This window comes from Harpia harpyja, chromosome 4 (assembly GCF_026419915.1).
Source record: "Harpia harpyja isolate bHarHar1 chromosome 4, bHarHar1 primary haplotype, whole genome shotgun sequence".
Taxonomy (NCBI): Eukaryota; Metazoa; Chordata; class Aves; order Accipitriformes; family Accipitridae; genus Harpia; species Harpia harpyja.
This window is the reverse complement of record NC_068943.1, coordinates 43,220,113-43,241,489: the sequence shown is the minus strand read 5'-3', so window position 1 is coordinate 43,241,489 and position 21,377 is coordinate 43,220,113. Positions and strand designations below refer to the sequence as shown.

The 21,377-nt window shown below is 39.3% G+C and overlaps 1 protein-coding gene across 2 annotated transcripts; it reads left to right on the top strand.

The window, feature by feature from the left end:
• Positions 1 to 240: 240 nt before the first annotated feature.
• JHY (junctional cadherin complex regulator) lies at positions 241 to 19,870 on the top strand. Of its 2 annotated transcripts, none has more exons than XM_052786460.1 (9): positions 241 to 324; positions 1,319 to 1,744; positions 4,660 to 5,161; positions 9,105 to 9,215; positions 12,271 to 12,416; positions 13,214 to 13,499; positions 15,419 to 15,499; positions 16,784 to 16,909; positions 19,304 to 19,870. In XM_052786460.1, the coding sequence occupies exons 2-9, from the start codon at positions 1,353 to 1,355 to the stop codon at positions 19,505 to 19,507; spliced, it is 1,848 nt and encodes a 615-aa protein (XP_052642420.1). In that variant the 5' UTR covers positions 241 to 324; positions 1,319 to 1,352; the 3' UTR covers positions 19,508 to 19,870. The 2 variants fall into 2 exon arrangements, with proteins under 2 accessions (XP_052642420.1, XP_052642418.1); XM_052786458.1 differs by having other exon boundaries at positions 11,794 to 12,416; positions 13,238 to 13,499.
• Positions 19,871 to 21,377: the final 1,507 nt, after the last annotated feature.

The following is a 21,377-nucleotide window of genomic DNA, read 5'->3' as shown; positions in this document are numbered from 1 at the left end:
TGATCATTATTTCTCACTAGAAGTAAGGGGAAAAAAATGCAGAAAACCGTTTCTGAACACCGCTAGGAAGAAATAGTTCCATTTTTAGGTGGAAAGTGGCTTCGCCCTGCAGTCCCTCGCCCAGCCCGGGCGCTACCACGCTCCCCGCGGAGGGGGGGGGGGGGCGGGAGAGGAGGCGGACGCGCTCCCCCCCCGCCACCCTCGCGCCTTGGTAGGTGCGGCGCGGCGTCCGCCAGTGCAGCCATGGCGACGGCGGGCCGCCGGCGTGGGGCGGCGGGTCGGGGCTGGGGCTGAGGCCTTGGGGCAGAGCTGAGGCCTGTGAGGGTGAGGGGGGGATCTGTGAAGGTGAGAGGGGGCCTGTGAGGGGCTTTGGGGGCGAGGGGACACGCACGCCTGGCCTGGCTTTTCTCAGGGGGGCTGAAGGCCTGCCTTCAGGCCGGAGAGAGGGTCCTGGGACAGGAGTTAAGGGCAAGGCCTCGCCTCCCTCGGTGGACGCACTGCGGAGGCTGACCGGGGGTTGCTGACGGAGAGGCGGTTTCCAGCAAAAGGTTCCTTGCCGGTGCCAGGCTTTCCTCTCTGGGCTGCAGGGTAAGGCCTGCAGGAGGGTAAATTCGCGTGTGACAGGCAGTGCTAACAAACCCTGAGAAATGAGAAATTATGTTTTGCATTTCCATATCTAAACAGTCACCCACGTACTAAAAAAACTCACGATGTGCCTTTAAACGGACTGGTCACACTGTATGCGCTGTAACTGACTAATGTACATGTCTTCACAAAACACTGCCTTTTTCCTTCCTCCCAGATGCTTGTATCTGGTGGTGCAAACGACTTATGAACATTTAAATCCAATCAAAGGAAAAGAAACTCTCTTCCTAATTTAAGAAGCGTTCCAGTTCTTTTCACTCTATTCTTCTCCGTTACACACACTTTCTTGCTGATAGCCTACACGTCAAGATGGTATAAGTTGAATAAAGAGAACATACACAATTTCTTTTACCTCTCAAAAGTTAACATAAAATTTTGTTGCTTTGTCTTAGCTTCATTTTCTTTTTCATAAGCTGTTTATACATTATTAGCTTTGTTACCACTAATAGTTTAAGGTAGATTTCATAGCAGTAAGTCATGCATTTGCTGTATCATGACCTTGATATTAACTGCTTAAAGGAAAAGATGAGAGTAAAGAATTGTTTTAACTATAGAAGGTCAAATTTTGAGCCTAAGCCAATAATACTGCCACAGTTCTAGCTTTTAACAAATACAATCATTATTATACAGTGAACAACCTTTTTACGTTTACTCTCGTGTTTTCCAAATACAGGGCTGGTGTATACACCCTCAGTGCAAAACACAGAATGAATTCTTCAGATATGAAGTATATTTCAGTTTCTTCTCCACCCACTTGCAACATGAATAAAACCCATGTTCCTCAAAACGTACTCATGCAACCAGATTTCCACCCTGCAAATTGGAAAAGGCCATCTGTAAGCGAAGGGGACTTTCCCTCAAGTCTGCACGACTCCCAAGAGTCAGACTCTGAAAGCCTTGTTCAGGAGAGACGGTATCAGTTAGAACTCCAGCAGCGGATTCGTGAAAATGAAGAGCTGGTAGGACTGTGTTCTGATGAGTTGGAGAATGACAGCTTAGAAGATAGCTTGGAGGAGATGAGTTTAAAAGAACAAGAAGGAGCTGAGTATGACACAAATCGATATACAAATGGAATACAAAAGAATGATGGTAATGGAAGGTAAGGCACAGGATTTTAGTAAATGAGTAGAATAGTTCTGACACTTTAAAACCTTACATTCCTCAGAATATACATGACATCTTCAATACCAACTTATATTGCCAAAGTGCTATTAAGAGCAGCTACGGACTTGGTTACACACCAAGATGTACTGTTTCATCTTGCCCACATTCGTAATTATTATACCCATTTCTCCAACACAGCCTCAACTGTTTATTATGTTGGCTGAAACACCAGTGTAGGAGGATAAGAAGGAAAAGAAAACATCCCTCTCAGACCCATACAGGTTCCCCGTGTACTGGCTCTAGACACTGCATACAGAGGCGAATGCTGCATGCCTGTTTAGTTGCCTCTAAAACAGGCAGGCAAGAAGGGAGGAAGTGGCGAACAGATACATGTTAACCCCTACTCTTGAACATTGCTGGGTAAGCTAATGGGGGAGCATTTAACGACAGTTTCTTCTGGTCTATTAAATGGCCTATTAAATGTAGATCCCCTCTTATTCCTGTCTACCTGATCCAGAACTGCAGTCAGTGGAAGGAGTCTAATGACTGTAATGGGCTGTAGATCAGGCACTACAATATTTAGCAGTACGTGCTGGCTACCATCTCAAATAGGCAGCCATTGCCATGTAACTGGCATTACCTTCAGATGGTGCAGCAGCTCTGAGATCATGGGCTAGAGGGTTTCTGGAGCTGGGCTGTGAAAGAGGACCAGAGAGAAAACAAGAACCAGTACCAACACATCCTCTTTTTGTTTCTTACCGAAAGACCTGCGCTGAGCAAACAGGCTACTTCCTGTAAGAAAACTTAGAGGCAAAATTGATGGGTTGAATCAATGCAGTTTTGTCCTTATAGCCGTATAAATATAGAATTAAAATTTCCAGGGTTACTGTCACCTTTAAACATTCTTTAGAAAGCGTTAACTTGGTACCTAAAATAAAATTTAATTTGCTGTCATATACATAAAGGTTTAACACTGCATAAATTGGGAATAATTCTCAAGTTTAAAGGGATTAAATTAAACCTGAAGTAATAATAATGTGCAGTTTCAATTTAATTGTCTACTTAAAATAAAATGGCAAACAAATGAAGGCTAAATTATTAACAGCATGCTTTTATTCACCTCCTCAACAGGCAAAATGGCCAGTTATTGAATATTTTATTGTGAGTGCAAATGATGTTAATTGTACTAGAAACATGCTCTAATTTTTAGTAATTTTTTTGACTGAATACTATGCTGAATGTGAGGCTCTTCATTAAATGGAAATTTGATTTTATTTTGTTTGAACTTAGCCTAGTAAGTACTCAAATGCAGTCCATTAACCGGAGCAAATATCACAGCATATACATATGAACCCCCCTCTCTACATCCATTACTAACCTCGGAATTTGAAGAGGAAACGCTGCATCTGTTGTCTACATACAACACTTTTGTTGATGAGTACAGAGTCCATCTAACCTTTATATCAAGTTGGGGGGAGGAATAAAAGGTGCACTTTTTGTCTGCAGATGATTAGAGATGAAGGAGCTCTTCACACTCATTTTGTTCCCGTGCAGTGACCTGGCCTGCATAATACAATTGAGCTGCTGTGCACACATTTCAGCACAATAGAACTCTTTAGCATTATACTCTGTTATTTGAATCATTGCAATTATATCACATATTTCTGTACTCATTTCAAAATATGGTCACCTATTTCCATTTGCCTGTGGTGTATGACAACTAGGAATAATAATGTTTTCACCAGTGTAAATCATCTAATCTCTAGTACACAGGATACCACGGCACGAATGCTTACCTGAAATGAAAAGCATTGCTAGAGAAACAGATTATTTTATTATTAGGAGCCACTTGAAATATAGGCATAGGCATGTAACTAATTTAGAAAGGATGAATAAATGATTTATGGAAATGTTAATATAATTAACTATGCCACAGTTTGGAGAATCCAGCAGATCAGTATGTTTCTTTTAATAGGGGCTGAAGAGTCAACCAGGTTTCAGTGCCTATAAATGTCACTCTGAAAGGCTCACCATTTGTCAGTGCCCAAGAAACCAGGACTATGCTGCAGGTCCAGTTAAGAAAAAACAGCGTTAAAAGCTTTTTTTCTCCCACGCTCCTTACTCCTGCCACTGCTTGGACGTCTCCTGGAAGCCAATTTGTATGCATTTGGCTCCTGCAGTTGGTTTTCCTCCTGTTGGATCAGACCATAAACCATAAACAGAATCAATTGTGGGTTTTTTAAGGCAGACCATCTTTGTTTGCTTTATGACAAATGTAGTTCAGAGCAATGATTTGGACACTTGTTAAAAAAAACCAAGCCCACAAACCTTTCTGATTTATGTTTTTCTACACTTATCTCAATTACAGCCTGTTTTTTAATGAGAAGTTGCTTTAAGTCTTTTATAGACAGTTTTTTATTGAAACATCATGATGTTTCATAGGAATGAGAAGAGAGAATAAAAATACAGAGCTGTAGGCTGTTCTTGCTTAGACAGCCTCAAACTGACGTTTGCGAGAGTGATTTTACTTAAAAGATATCACTTTTATTTCACACAGCAGAGTCTTTGAAGAATGAGCAACACTACTGTCTTTCGTAAGCTACATCACTTTAAAGGAAGCAACAGAAGCAGTACAATGTATCATTTCATCTTTTAGTTGATTCTACTAGTACTTATGTTTTCTATGCTAAATTTAGGATAAAGATTGTATTCTACTGTGATCTGAATGTTAGGCCAATTTATCATTCACTGATAATGAAAATTAAAAATGAAGAGGAGGTCCTGCCTAAGTTTTCTACTAAAAAAAAGCTTGATAAAACTGTTCTGATCCCAATCCTACAAACGGCCATACCGTATTCACTGAAATAATTCAGCTGACATAAATAATTTTGTGTTTCCTTTTTTAAATAGGAAACAACAGTCTGTGGACAAATATTTCAGCCTAAGATACAATCCTAATTGGAAGAACACAAAAGAGGTAGCAGAATTTTGTGAGGCAGAAAAAGCATGCCAAGTTGCTGGAGGAAGCAGTGTGGACTTTTCACAAGATTCATTTTATCTCCATTCCAATGCCTCCCCAGAAGAAAAGAATCAACAGGAGGCAAAGTCACAAGATTCATTCTCGGAGTTTGGTACAGAATTACTAAGATGTCATGAACCAAATGTGATGGTCGGCAACGAACCTTTTAGGCTGCATACCAAAAGGAAGGAATCTGCAGACGGCTGTCATTTCAAAGCTAGTCCCAGTACATATGGCAGTGCTTTTTCTCTTCAGATTCAAGAACATCGACCACAAAGAGCAAAAAAAGACTTTGTCAAAAAAAATAAACGGACTTTAGGATTACATTCAGAGAAGATAAATTCCTATCTTCAATTACACAGTAAAAAGCAAGAAGTACTTCATCAAGAGCCGGTAGGTAACTTTTACATGTTTTCTAATCGGTATAAACTGAGGACTGTCTAGTGTTAAAATGGAATAGCTGCATGATCAGGTTTGCAGAGGAGGTAAGTAGATATACAATCTATCATACAACTGGTAACTTCAGATTTCCAGTGAGAATCTTGTTCATCCTTTATGGAATAATTGACAAGTCCTCAGTGACTCACAACCCCAGTGATGGCCTTGTTACAAGCCTAGTTAAGCTACGTATATTCTTGTCCGTGAAGCATGTCACAGAGGTGATCTCTCACTAGTTTTTAATCTTGATGCTAAAGAAATGCTGGCTTCCTTCATAGGGGATCTACATTGCACCTTATCAGTAGTTCTTTTTTTGCTGCCTCTGATTTTTCTCTGCTTGGCCAACATGAATTTGGTAACAATCATCTCTGCAAATAGCATATTCCAAATTTTGCTCAATGCAGCAAATGCAAATTGCTTCTAATAGCAGAACACTCACAATTTTTTAACTGCAGTGGGAAACCCTGATGTCACCATTTGGCTTAAAAAGCTGTATTAGTGTTTTTCCACTACATTGATCTTAACAAAAAAGTGTACGTGAAGTTACAGTTGAGTTTAAGAACCAGAAGACACATTGTGGTCACACTGCTTTCAAAGGCCATGCACGCTCATGCTTATCACTGTCATTTAGGGCCACACATGCAGGAATATCCAAGAAATATGTGTTAGATTTGCGTGGTAAGACAACCCTTTCCCCCTACTTGCTTTCTCAGCCAGACTAAACCTTATATTTGAAATCAGTCAGCAGATAACAGTCATGTACAGTACTTGGATTTGAAGAGCCTAGCTTTCTTATGATTGACTGCGAAATGTCAGACAACTTATATTAAGGATTAAGTGGAAATGTAATTACAGTTCCTAATGAACGATTATACACAAGTTTGTTGCTTTTACTTGCTACTTATTATGAATAATGGGAAGGTGGGAATCGTTGAATCACTCCACGAGTTGTAGCATAGAAAATTCTTAACTTGCAAAACTACAGAGACTTTCTGCTTCACGTGACACATTTTCCAAGGCTAATGAACAGTTGACACAACATTAGAGGGCATCTGCTGACTACATTACAATGAGTGTAATGGTGGACAAGCTTTTTTCTAGCAGAGCTATTAAGAGCACTTGTTTTTTTCAGTTATAATTTGGTTGATGGTAAAAATAATTAGTGTAGATTGCTACTAATTAAAGCTGTGTTGATATGATTATGTTTACTATTTGGGGAATTCTGAAAATGTTTCATATGTAAGTATTGGAGCCAGGGATCAGGACTTCATTGTGTAGACACTATTGAAAGATACATTATAGAAAAAAAAATCTGTTAAAATCAGGACTATGTTGTAAGACTACCTTGCTGAAGTAGCCATGGGGACAGCAGAGCCATGACATAGCAGGAGCCAGGCAGCATGCATGTAGCAAGGTGTGTTTCTTTCTTTGACAAGTTGATACAGCCGCAACAGCATCACCACCTACTGTCAGCTACCTTTGTATTTGCTGTGGATAGGCATAGGAAGAAGTACTTACCTCTCTTGTTCTTAATCGGGACATCCATTGCTCCGTCTCTTTGGAGGGGGTGAAAGAATGCCTGACAGAAGCATCTTGTTGACCAGAGCTGGCCCATGAGCCAACTTTGGTCACCTCACCTGGAAAACTGTATCAAAAGTGCAAAACCACCAAGTATGCAAAGAATCAAACAAGCCACATGTCTTCTGCTGGAGCGATCAAACATGTTCTGAACACTGTTTTTTCCTAAACTGGATTATTTTGAGGATGTTAAAGCTGGTTTTATTGATATGATCACTGTTGGCTATCAGGTACTGTGGTAATGAAATAGTGTTTACACTGAAGTAAGTACTTTGCATACAGGTTTTTTCAACTGACATAACATTAGGTAAAATATTTGCAGCCTCGTTCTTGCAAGATTTACAGCGGTTATCTCAGTGCATACAGACAGCAGGCTGTATGTACCAAAACATACCATAAATGTGTGTTGATCTGTATATTTACTAATTTATATTGCATTTTATAAAGCATCAAGTTCTTTGCAGTGTTGCCTGATTCTTTAAGAACCTGATGATGAATTTCTTTTTGAGAGAGAGAGAGAGAGAGAATGTAGTGGCCCAGTCTAGCTCAGCTGTACTCAATATGAGTTGCTTTCCTACCTACAAGCCCCTTACTTCAAAGCAAGGAACATAATGTACAATTTTTTAATGGCTCTAGACCAAGGCACTCAGACTCTCTGTGCACTGCGCCTTACCTCAGTGTAAACACCTAATCAAGATTGCCTGCGCTTCAACAATAGCAGCCAAATGCAATTCGAGAACCACAAGCCTTTGAAGTCCTCACTGCAAAGGCGGGTTTTCTAGTCTGGGATAATGACATGCCATGATTGCTGTCTTTGTTGTATCTTTTCAGTAGAGAAGCAATTATAGGCCTCAATTTAACAGAATAGGCATTACACAGCTTATGATTCTCAAAATGCAATTTCATTTGATCATTTTCTCAATTTGATTGGTATTAATAGAATAGTTCACAAAAAATGCTGGCAGAGGTTGTGTCCTGTTCCTCTTTCAAAGAGATAATGTAGAAGTATGCTTTACCTGCCCAGTAAACTATCAATACAGTGAGTCAGTTGGTTCCACCAAAAACATCTTACTGACTGCAAAGCTGTATCTATCCACAGTTCAGGAAACTTGTGTGGTAACTTAATTTGTGAACTTTTCTAGTCACAACTAATAGAATCTGCATTGCCATTTGGGGCAATGAGATCACCTGAAAACTCAGCAATAAACCCTACCTACCTTTTCCTAGTAGTCCTAATCTCTCACCCCCAAAGATAAGAGGCCCAGCTCCCCAGAAGGATTTAACACTTCCTTCACACTGATTGCACCGTTATGTTTTTCAGTTAATAATTCTCTTGGTCACAAATATCTTCTCAGTGCAAGTTCTCCTGTGTTAGCCAGTGTCACTCTGCAGTGGTGCATAGGTACTTCTACCACAAGCATGAGTCCAGCACATAGTTAGCTGTAGTCTCTTTACAGTGAGACTGCCTAACTGCACGCTTAATTGAGGTCACGCCTGCTGTAGTACTTAGCAGGATAGTTTGGGACAACACAAGTATAAATAAAAAGAAAGCATGGTTTTTCCTGACATTTTATAGATTGGAAAAAAAAGTTAGATGCTTTCAAGAAAAATTTTCATTATTGCTATATTTATGAGGGTATCGCTTCGCTTCGAAATCTGTAGTGCCAGCAGCCACCCTCAAAAAATTGCTTAAATTTGATTTCCAGCCATCATGCTACCACGACTGCGGCCACGTGAAGATGTTCTTGTTTGTGGGCTTGGTGTTTTGCACAAGCTGTTTGATATTGTTGCCAGGCTATGTGTATTAGTTGTTTTATTTCTGCAGCTACTCCTTGTACTATTCTGCCAACATTACTATGTTTTGCCATCTTTTTCTGCATGACTCTGTTGTTCAAGATCTGCTATGGTGTGTGTCATCCATCAATATCGTGGTACACTGGCTGATTGCTTGGACAATGATGATTGTCTAGTTGCTTTTCTGTTATTAGGTACATCCACTGGCTCTCATATAAATGGACAAGCCCAGACATTTGAGAGTTATAAGTAGGTTTCTGTGCTGCATACTACCTGCAATTTTCTTTTCCTCTCTTCTTCTTAAAAGTAGAAGGAATACTCCCTACTACCACACCACTGTTAATTGGTTTTCTGCTTCCTTTTTCATTTGCTCTTTTAGCCGTCTGTTTTCTTGTTATCTGTTGTGAAATGCCTAACTTTAGCATTTTAGCTTTAATAGGAGGCAAATTATTTCTCATTCTTTCCCCAAGACTTTTAAATGCTTTCATCAGGTTGGGCTGTGGCCGTAAACATTCTTGGTTTTTAGGTTACAGATCCTAAAACTGTTGATGAAGAACCAGTCCAGAGTGTGCTACCATTCCAGATTGTGAAAATGGAGCCTGAAGACAAATGGTACCTGAAAGCGCAGCAGCTCAAGGTTCCTTTTTGATAGAACATGACAATTGAAATATATATGTAAAAGCATTGAAGTTTGAATATTTAAAGCTGTAATCTCATTACTTTTAAAGTACCAATTACTGGCAATAAATCCTTAGATATATATCAGTGGATAATCACCAAAATTTAATGCATATGCTGCTTTATATACTGAATGATTTTAAATCAAAATAGATCCCAAATCCCCAAAAATTCTGAGCTCAAAAAATCTTATCTAGTTAGGACATTATTTGATTGATAATAATGTAAAAGCACAAACTAGTACATGGTCGTGTTTGATGGTTCATGAGGATTCTGAGCTAGAACTTAACTACTGTTGCATTACTTGTCACCTAAAATCCCTGTGAACATCAAGGGATTACCATAAAACAGAAAATGTTACAAGAAGAAAAAGTCGCACTGACCTCCTCCATACACGAGTCTATAGATCTGTTTTATGCTGGCCTTTCAAACCAATGCAATGGGATAGTCTTTGGAGCAATAAAAGAGACCAGGTTATCATCACTGATGAAAAACCAAGAACTTCAGAACCAGAACTTCAAGCCAACTGAAATTATTACTGGCAAACCTAGTTACTCTCTTTGTATTACAAGTATTTGAAGTAATTCAGGCAGACTGCTTAAATTCCCTGCTGTTTACTTATGACTGGAAGCTGCATTTCTGTAAAGGACAAACAAGATTTTATGCTGCTGTTCATTGTGAGAGATGTGCTTTATATATGGAATTTCAGAATGAAGGAGGTGTTTTACAGGACTGCTCATTCCATTTAAATAGGACAACATTGGCCTGGTCCCAGTTTGGCAGCAGTTCATGATTTCCACCAGTGGCACAGTATGCCAGAACATTAATCATTACAGCAGAGGTCGAGCTAACAAATCATCATCTTGGCACCAGGAGTCAGGATTCCCCAGTGATACAGCTTTCGCCAAAACATTCTGCTCTGTATGTGGATTTAATACCTACCATTAAGTAGTTATTCTGAGTGCATATGCTATGTAGTGATTGCAAGTGTTGCTAACAAAAGAACCCTAGAGAGACAGGAGGATGAAATGGAGGATTTTAGTGCTGACAAAGATTAAATGGACTGAGAATGGATTTATATATTCCTTGGAAGGACAGCCATGTCTTTCCTCAAAATGGGCAACACCTGATGCTGTAATTGGAAAGCGATAAATCTTAAATAAACTCCAGATTTAGAGTATGTCACTTTAGCTCAAGACAGTAGTCCTGGTGTGCTTAAATTCTTAAATTGTTTCTTACCATTGGATAATATTTTGCAGGATACAGGACAGGGAGGAGTGCTTGATTTAGAAATGAAATCATTTAAATCATTGACATCAGTCTGTTTCTACTGTGGGCCAGTCTAATAGTGTGTACATAGCCATCTTTTCCTGAAATTTAGTACAGTTTACTTTCATTAGAGGATAAAAACCAAGAACTGATTTGATTTTTGAAACCAGGTGGTTGACGGTAAGCTACCACTTGTCTACAGGATTAGAAACAAGTAGTCCTGTGTATTTAAGGGCACCTATTTTTGCACCTCAGATAAAACTCCCTCATTCCATATTTACCACAGCATCATTTCTTAGATATGGTCTGCATCTGTAAGGAACCATTTTTATAGTGTTCTGCTTCAGAATTTGTCCCAGGCCATTAAGCAAAGTTTTGATGCAGTAATCTGCATTGTCTGTGCAGCACCTGAATAGCATCTGTGCTTCTGATCTTGACTAGAGGTTCCTACATATTTTAATTTTAGATTAAGTCTGGCCAGGCCATCACTTAGTCTAGCCATGACCATAATTTACTGAGTCAGGGTTAGATAGAAGCAGCTCAGAGTGATTTGGATGGGTCTAATCCAACTTGTGCAAACTGGCCTAACTCATCATCAGTATGTTAAAGAACTGTTATAGCTGTGAAGGACCAATACCATACCTAGGTCTCTTTAAGGCCCCTTCTATGAGGACATGTTTTGTTCAAAAACCCCAAACCCGAAGCCTTACAAATGCCATAAAGACAGACTGTTCTCCACACCATACTAGACTTCAGGTCACAGATGCTTTTCCTTTTACACTTCACTCTCTGCTAAGAGCTTACTTTTAAAACTAATTTCCATCATGATACTCATTCAGCTGTATAAAACATTGCTATAACCCTTTTCTAGTTGTGAGTGTACATGAAACAGGGGTGACTGGCTCCATACATCCCTGATTTTTAAAGGGACAGATGATTATGCACTCCAGCCTGTTCAGGCCTGTTCAAGGTACCACATCAACACGTTTGAATTTCAGTACATGTTCAGAACTGAGTTTCATTGTAACCTGCACAGCTGTTTAAGGGCTGTCTGAAATAAGAATGTTGTCCTGAATTAGAATCATAGAACATGATGTAATCTAGTCAAAACATCAGTTAATCAGTTAATTTGTAGAATTCTAAGAAATAGCTACATGAAAGGCATTGTGACAGGCAAACTTACCCATACACTTGTCTATTGTTGATCTTAATGAACATATAAAATAGCAATCACTGAAATTCACCCCACTTTTGATAATTTGTTTTAGGATCACCAAAATAAGTCCTCCCAGAGAAACAAAATAAAATCCAACCAGAGTCTGAAAGGGAGAGCTTTCCCAAGGAATGATAGCCAACAACCACCAGGAAGACCAGCAGAACCAAAGTCTTGGCACCACAGGCACCACCAAATATCAGAATTTCAGACTGTTCCCCTGCAGGCAGTGGAGCAAGACAGCAGCAGCACACTGCAGAAATGGCTGTATCCAAGTCCTTCTGTTGGCCCTGACACTAATACAGCAGCAAATTCAGATACTTGCTTAAGTAATTTCCCAAATTCAATACATTTTGTTAATCAGGATTTTACCACATCTACCTATCCTTTTCATCCAACATTACATAAATTTAACCCAGCAGAAGTTGTATCTCCAGCATATACCAACAAAGAGAATAAGAAATACCAGTATGATTCTCCAAATGGACTTCCACATGACCAGCAACATTTATACAACCATGTCACTGTGCAGCTTTTTGCAAGAGATAACAGTACCAATGGTCAAGCACATCCACATCAGAGGAATATTTCATCTACTTTTAATGTGAATTTTCAAGAATTGGTGAAGGATCAAGGATCACTTCAGGATTGCAAAAGACACATTTATGCGGATAAAAGGTATGAGAACTCTGCAATCAGTAGTTTATGGTAAGGATATAAGTGTTGAAACACTATCATAACACTGTGATGCCCAGAATAAATAGACATAGACAAGAAAATGTTTTAAAGTCCAAAATACAAAATTATTTTGCTACAAACCTGCCACTAGAGACTACTACTGACTTAAGATTCATTTAACTATTGATTTTTAAATATGGTATTGGAAAAGGACAGTTCTGTACTCCAGGCTCTCTTGCACATAGAATTTTCCACAACTGAAAGTTTCCTTCTGAAAGGCTAGAAGGTGAAGTTTAAAAAATACATAGCAAAGACAACTGTGCATAAACTAAGTCTACTGCTAGCTGCATAGGGTTATAGCAAAACTTGCCTTGCGGGGTGAATATCCGGAGTCATTCCAGTGCCAGCTCTGGCTCGCTACACATGGGGAAGGGCATGAAAATCCTTAGTTATGTAGAATTTCACCTGCCTTGATAAAAATGAAGGGTTTATTTCACATGGACAACTAATTCTTTCAGTACTCAGCAAGCCTGATCCAAAGCTATTTAAAGGCAGTTTTCATTGGCTTAAGCTAGCTTTGCATCAGGCTGAAAGTTTCCCCATCTATAATTTTTCCATGGACAGTTTCCATACATTTGGGTGCAAGCAAAGTCAGTCATTGTGAAATACCCGTCTTTCTATCTTCATGTTCTGAGTATATTCTGTGAGCAAGGATCATCCCACGTACAGATTGCTTGTTGGGCTATCTGCTGTATACAAATAAAGATTCTTATTTTTCCCCCTCTTTCTTTTTTGAGGCCTTCTCAATCTTCTGTTCACAGTTCACCAACAGCCCCTTGTACAACCTCCCAATTTACACAAACGACGGAGCGACATCACCAAGAAATCACTCGTTTGACAGAAGCTCACTTAGCTGACAAGCACTTGTTCAGCCTACTTCCACCTATAATCCCACAGGTAGAAGGTGGTTCAGAGGTAGATCCAGAGAGCGGTGAAGGAAATCAAGTGAAAATAAGCCGAAGCAACTCAGAAGGATATCTCATGCAAATGGAAAAGCAAAACCAGCCTAAAGTCAGCAAGAAGGTAAGCAAATAGATGTAGATTGGATGGTTTTACATTTCTATTTCCCCCTCTGATTAATATTTTTTTCCTTAATAATCCAAAGATCTTAACCAAAAAAAAAAAAAAGGAATGGGAACCGAGAAATATTTTATTGTTACAGAGAGCACACTGACACACACTGACTTGCCCAGAGCATTAAAAACCAAGCAACAAAGCTGGAAACAGACACTAAAATCATTCTAGTCTAAAGAGCAAGGTGGTTCACCACCACCTCTCCCTATGTCACTTTCAGTCTTGATTAGCTCTAAGAACACACAGAGCAGTGTTTGTCCTTTAGTTATCCAGTGATAAAATGATTTAGGATAAAGCTATTTGTATAAAGCAGCAGGTAGCCAGGGCTCAGATCTGAGCAAACCATTATCCTGGTCATGCTCATTTGCTATCCAACTCAAATCTCTTGGTTTCCAAGGGAATCAAACTGAACAATAACAAACTTAGAGGATTTGTAAAGCTAACGGCATAAACATTATTACAAGTCTCCTGATGATCCCATTTTGGTCCTTATTAAAACTTGGTCCTTTTTGTCTTTTCTGTGTGTCCAGTTTCATACTGTAACCAGTTAACACAGATGCAGTGGAACAGCATAGAGATATCCCTGTGTGTCCATGACAAATGTTTAAGAAGTTAGCTCCAAGTCTCAGAGCAGACAAAGTAAGCTGGAATAATTACTCATGTGTTTCATCTAGAAGGCAGTTTGTGTATTCCTGCTTGAATGCCTCTAAGAAGAATTAGCTGGATTATGATAGTAACTGAAGGGCAGATTTCCTTCCCTTTCTGTTCCCCTAAGTTCAAACCATTGTTTCTTTCCTGTATTTTCAGTAGCTTTCTCACGCTTCATATGTGAGGAATGCCACAGAGAATAAGACTGTTTATGTCTCACAGAAAAATCCAGCTTTTCCTAGTAAACAGATGCAGTCATACTCATCGCATGAAGTGAGAAAACCCTGATTTTGTTGCAGACAGCTAAATTATTAACTCTTCATAGCACCTTAAATTAAAAGTTAGGTGTAAGTATATCACAAAAGAATAGGGATAAATGACACAAAGAAACATCAAATAGAAAATTCAGTGCATAGAATTAGTTTCTCTGCAGTTGAGTTTAACTTGAACACACCCTTCGAAGAAATGCACATTTTATTTGCATATAGAAATTTCTTGGTGTTTCTGCATTACTCTGTGACTGAAATTACTATAGAGCCCATCATAATGAGTTTCCACTGACAAGTTTTAAAACATAGTCCACTTCTAAAAATTAATCTAGTGTTCTTGAAAGAGATTAGAAAGATTCTGGAAGTATTGGGGTCTTTGTAGTAATGTCATGAAGTACTGAAATGGCATCACCCATGACTCACCTTCTGCCTTCCCTATGCACTTGTAAAGCTTTTGCTGTGCTGCAAGGCATGTATTTTTGAACTGTCTGTGAACAATTTTCCATTGCAGTTTTGAGAACAAGGAAAGGTTACTGTTACTAATAACATTTGCCTAATTTTTTTACCACCAAAATCAGGTACTTTTATCTGCTTCTCTTGTAACAGTTTCTTTGGAGTTTCATATTAATAACAGTCAAATGGGTCTCTATAAGCTGTTGAAAAATAAAGCTCACAAAAGATCATTTTTTACTAAGAAAGTATTGCTTTGTGATTTGGATGATTGGCAATTACCCACCTAGATTCAAAGGAAATACAGTGTAATTTGACTTGTGCAATTAACTCAATCTTTTTGGTCACTTACAATCCTTAAAATGAGACATGCCAGAGGTAAGACTGAGACTGCAAGTTGAATCCTGCTCTTATCTTGGGCATCCGCTACAAGACTTGCTTTAATTATGCTCTCCGTGAAATCATATAAAGGAAAACCTGTTACTGCTGTTTGTTTTTCAGCCATGTAGCTCAAAAGCCTACATAAATCTGAATGTGAAGCTTGGAGGCCTTGGACCTGACTATGAAGCAATCAAAGAGAAAGTAAGCAGTCCTTATTATATGATCTGCTTTTCAGTTGTGCAAAGTGAACTTAGGCAGGGGAGAATGGCAAAGAAATCACTGCTGAGAAGCAACTTAGGTTTGTCTGGTACTTTACGTCCTTGACTCCAAGTCTAGCTTGAGATCCTGAGGGGAGATTCAAACAGAAGGAAAGACAACTGTATTGTGGATAATTTTAACCCTCTAATTTTGTAGTTCCAGAAACAGGGAGTAGTTCACAGAATTCAATAGGGCTAATTGCACATCAGTAAATTATACAGTCATGTGACTGAGTTGCATTGTCATTCCTGTTGTAGAAGGTTTGCCTAACCTTCGAAGTGGAAGTAAAAGAAGAAGTTGTGTAAACACAAGAAGAAAATAGCTGATTGTGCGTTACCCTATTGAAATGGAGACAGATCGTTCAGAAGAAGTATCTGAACAACTGGTATAGTTTGACCTGTTCTCTGCTGATAATGAGGGTCTGGTAGCAGCTGTATATCTAAGGTACTGCAAACTCCATCCTGCATGCTTTGAGACCCTATTAATCTGACAACAGGTGCTTTATATGGCATTCTTTATAGAAACATTGTAGGACAGCAGGAAGGAAAAATGATAACATGATCATCCCTTTGGAGTCATTGAGAAGCCCCTGTATTTTCTTCCTCCTTGCCATAAATGAAACAGATTAGAGATCTGAAATTGGAATGGACAGAGTGGTGCATAGCTCAGACCTCTGTGCGTTTTTAACACCATCATAACACTTCTGGAACCTGGCATGCCACTGGGATATCATTGCATTGAAAGGAAATAATTGACATTGGCTGATAACAGGGGCAAGGTAGAGCATACTGCTGAATTTGAGCATAGTGAATTGCTGGAAATATAAAGACACAGAATATCAGTTAAGTAAATGAAGCATGTCATTCAGGGCTTTAAAAGTAAGTATAGAGGTTTTAAAAGTCATTGCAAAAGCTGACAGAAATGAGCACAGCCCTTTTAGAACTGAACAGATATATTGAAACATTCAGAATAAAGATGCACCTGTTGCATTTCTGTTGAGCTCTATCCTCGATACGGTCCAAGAAAAAGCTCTTAAAAATGAAGAGTGACTAAAAAAGCTGTGCCATTTATCAGGATTTCCCGTTGTGCTCTGCTGAGGAATGATCAATAGCGTAGCCAGGTTAAACAGCAACAGATGTGTAAATGGAAGACTCGGGTGGAAAAAGTGTTTCATTGCTGGATCCACTGAGACATTTAATTAACCATAGACTTCTTTCCTTTTGTCAGAAAGAGAAGTTAAAGCAACAAAAGGAATATGCAAAGCAAATTAAGGAACACAATATGAAAAGCATTGCTTCTGTTCAGAGGTTACCTACAAAACCCCAGGTCATATCTTCAGTGTCAAGACAGAAGGTAAGAACAGAGTCCCTTTAAAACGCACACAGGGAGGGATTTTGGACTTTGCACAAAGAAGAAGAAAAGCATAAATTTAACTTACAGTAGGCTAGAATAGTTTGTCCACTTTGATTTTCCTTTTAACAACTCTAAGGACTTCTACTCTCATGGGGTACTGGCAAGTGCTCATCTGTGCATCTATTCTGTTATGGCTGTAGATGTATGCCAAGAGTTGCTGATTTCTTTGCCAACAGCAGTCTTCAGTCCATCCATCTGCCTTGCTCTTCATGAGAGCGTACCAAGTGGAAACAGAGCAGTACTCCATCCAAGCTACCAGCGCTCAACTTGGCTTAAACAGCTAGTGATGTTTTCCTGGGGAAAGTGTGGGGATAAAGGAGAGTGGGACCCTCCTAGGAGCTTTACCCCATGCAGCACATGCTCTGCTTCACGTCAGTGGTAGAGGCCACACTGCTGCAGAGTGCACTCTTCTAATGGACCACAGATATCCTCTTTTTAGTCTATTTTCCACCTGCCTGTCAGTCTCACTCACAAACTCTTTTCACTTCAGTTGCATAGCTACAGTAATTGGTCTTATTTTTCAAGCCCACACAACATCACTTTAGCCTTCACTGGCCTTCAAAAATAGCCCAAATGAGCAATGACTGACTACATGACAGTGGCATACATAAACAAACAAAGGGAGCACCTTTTCCCTATTGCAGGAAGTGATAAAGCTCTGGAAATAGCATGTATTTTACCCAATCAGTTCTGCAGGAGCTCACCTGCCTGGTGCTGAAAGCACGCTAACAGGTATTTCTCCAAGGTGACGAATGCGAACTGCATGCTTCAGGAAATAAGTTTTGGAGTTTAATATCAGTTGAATTCCTCAGTTACTTGCATTTATTTCCAAACCTCACATAAACCACAAAGACAAGAAACAGTATTCTTGGATGTCAAAAGGGCTTTGGATTCCTTCAGAAGACTTCCCAGACACTCTTTCACCGAGAACGTGAGATAATGCAACTTCCACTTGAGACATAACAGGTGTTTCCAAATACATGTGACTGAAACACAGACACCAGAAAATGTCCCAGGTTAAACCAGGGCTTTCTCAGTTTCAGGTTTTCTGCAATACTGTTTCCATTCCCTCTGCAAGACAGCCTTCCAGATTCCATACATCATTCCATACTATCTGACACTCTTGCAGGTATCTGCTTTGTACTCCTCTTTCAGCACGGCCCTGCTCAGCTTCAGTGAGACATGTCAGATCTAGAACAACAGCTTGAGTACTCCTGGTTTTCTTTTTAATTTTGATAGTTAAGCTTATCATGCAGTAGAACGTAAGCCCGGTTAAACAGAACTTACATACTTCTTGTTGCACAATATAGCCTTTACCTATGTCTCACATTCACACATCAAGTTTACCTATATACTGCTACAGAAATACATACTGGGAAAAGCGCATGATAAAAGGAAACACTCTGCCAGTGTGGGAAGTACAGTCCTTCAAGATATGCTGTCCCTGTCAGTATTCCATTACTGCCCTCCTTTCCCTCAGCTTCACGGTATAGTTGTTCAGCATACATGCACTCAGAGTGTCTGAAGTAGAAAAGAATTGGAATGGTGGTTTATTTCATGCTGCTGTTCATATTCTGAGTATAGTATGTGTGGGTCCTGCGCAGACTGCGTGTTACTGGTAAAGAAATTTCCAGTCACAATAGAATATGCATGGTTATAACAGAACTCTGGGAACTCTGTGAGAGGCAATTCTTTGTTTCACTCTGAAACAGTTATGTGTTAAGGGTTGGCATGTCTAATACCATCCTCACTTGTTCAGAAATCTTTTCCTGTTCAGAACTGTGTTAGCTTTGAAATTAACCAAAAAGGAATTTGGCAAGGGATTATTTTAAATCAGGTTCCAGAGAATTTAAAACAATTACCAAGACTTCATTTCAAAACTTGTTTTAACTTTTTAGGCCTTTCAATACATCAATTCCTTAGAATTTCTCATAGGAGCACTCAGTTTCTGTCCATGTCATATTAGCTTGCAGAACTCCCTGCTATAAGATATGACTGAGGACAAGAGCTTAATGAGACTGAAAAAAAAAAAATGTTTGTAAACTTAATAGACTCGTGTTGCTTTTTCTTTTTAAAGAAAAAACACTGCTTCAGTATTTAAGGTGGCCTCCAGTGGTAAGTGTCAGAAAGCAAATCTCCTTGAGGTGGGTAATTTTGCCCACTGCAGAGGTTTCTTGCAGTCACCACTGAAGCATCTAGTATTGAACACTGTCAGAAACAAGATCAGGAATTAGCAGAACTATTAATTTGACTCAACAGAGAAACACCTAAATTTTCTTGGAAATATTGGTCAGGTTTTCTCGTAATCAGTTACCCCAATTTTCATGTTTTTAGGCTCTGGAATATGCTAAGACGATTCCTAGACCAAAGACTTTCACGGCAAGACAATCAGATGAAGAGGTGAAAGAGGAACGAGTTCTGCCACAGACTTTAAATGGCGACAGTTTACCTCAAATTGCATCCTTGGAAACTTTGCAAAATAGACACGAGATGGAGAAGCAAGTTGTAGCTGCTTTCAGAACCCTTCATATCTTATAAGTATTTTGAAATTATTAGGGATATCTTCAAGGCAAAAATGTCTGAACTCTTTAATTATGAGCTATGACCATCACATCTTGATTTATGATTCCATAAAGTGGCTTAAGTTTAATCATTGTTAAATTTTAGAATCAGTTCTATTATGCCTAATTTTAAAAAATGTAAACAGTTGCATATGTAGCATTTTAAATATGGTCATCTCTGTTGTTATTTTTCTTAGAAATCAACTGATCTAGCAGTTGCATCTTTCAGACTAATCAGCTGTTGGGCTTGCCACAGCTGGATCATTTTTAGACATGTCAAACATATGGGCATATCTACAAAACACTAAAAATAAACATCAGTTTCATTTGATGATCTTAATACCAGCAATGTTTCTCTTTTTGAAGTGCAGAGGAGATTTTGGCAGACTGTCCAGAAATAAAGCCAATAATAATCCATTGCTGGTAAGAAAGAGAATAAAAACGTGCACCAAACATAGCAGTTGGTAATGATACAATACTAATTACTCAAATGTTACTCTGTTATCTGTTAGTGAATAGTTGTCACATCGAGACCAAAATTTTGAAGCTTCATCTGGGACAAGGTAATTCAAAACAACTACTGGCTGATCATGCAGACAATCTGGTATTAGCCAGAAGCAGTTGGAAAATATATTGAGTAACTAAGGATAATTGAGAGCTACATGTTTGAGAGGAAACAGCTTTTAACAGATTAAATCTATAAATGTAAAAACAAACAGATGGGTTTCTTACGATGGTTCCGTTTCTTTAACTTAGTAAATTATGAATTAAGTCAACATATGAAATGTGATTAGAACCCACAGCAAGGGAATTTTGAAGAAAACACACTAAATTCTCTTAGAAAATAGGCTAGTTAAAAGGAAAAAACCCAGCAACCTTGTGATTATGTGTAATTACTTTATCCAATTTATTAGGTCCCCTTCTGTATGGGAAGGGAGAGAAAATTAGTCTTTGGGCAAGAAAAAGGGTTTGAGTCTCCTTGAAGGAGGCTAACAATGGAAAGGTAAGGTGGGGAATAAAAGAGATAATGTCTTTGAAATGGCTTTCTCTTTTTCTAGATGCACCTTTTCTTGAAGGTAAAGATAGAAATGTGTAAGACTTAAAACATTTCTGGGTTAACATTTCATTGGCTGGATGTCTCACAGGAAAGATAATTTTCCAGTAGGTGTACAGTGACGTCAAAGCATTGGAGGTATGACATATATTGCTGGAAAAGTCCTTTACCTTTCATTTTTGAGAGTCCTGGGTGAGTTTGACCTAGATCCTACAGTCCTCAGGATACCTCAGTCCTCCTGAAAGTGGGTTAGTTGCTGAAATACGCCCTGCAGGATCTGCAGGATCTCCAGTCAGGCTCCCAACCTAATATGGGAAAAAATTGATGGCCATACTGCATCTCTCCATCATGGAAAAAGGACATGTTCCTTTCTTTAAAGCCATCCTGACCCGCCTGAGAGACAGGAAGCTCTCCACCCTGCCAGTTGCTTCCCACCACCCATGCCGAATTAGACTTTTAGACTTCTCCAGCGGAAGTTTGTGACATACATAATCTTTGGGGGAAGCTTGGTGGATGAAGCGTCTTCCAATGTGGGGAATGTGGGTCAGGTTGCAGGGGAAGTGTTTTGCATATCAAAGTGCAGCAGCAGACATCTTCAAATGTCCACTGCAACTTCTGGAACAGGAGCATCCTTTCTGCCTCAGCCTCCTTTCTCCTCACCTTTGGGAACTGCATTTGCCCCCTCTGTAGAATGTGCATGCCTGCAGCATGATCCATCAAGCTAGGTTGGGTGAATGTTTCCATGCTCTGCCAGTTGCTGCTTTGCATTTATTTTTAAACCAAATGGTAGCAC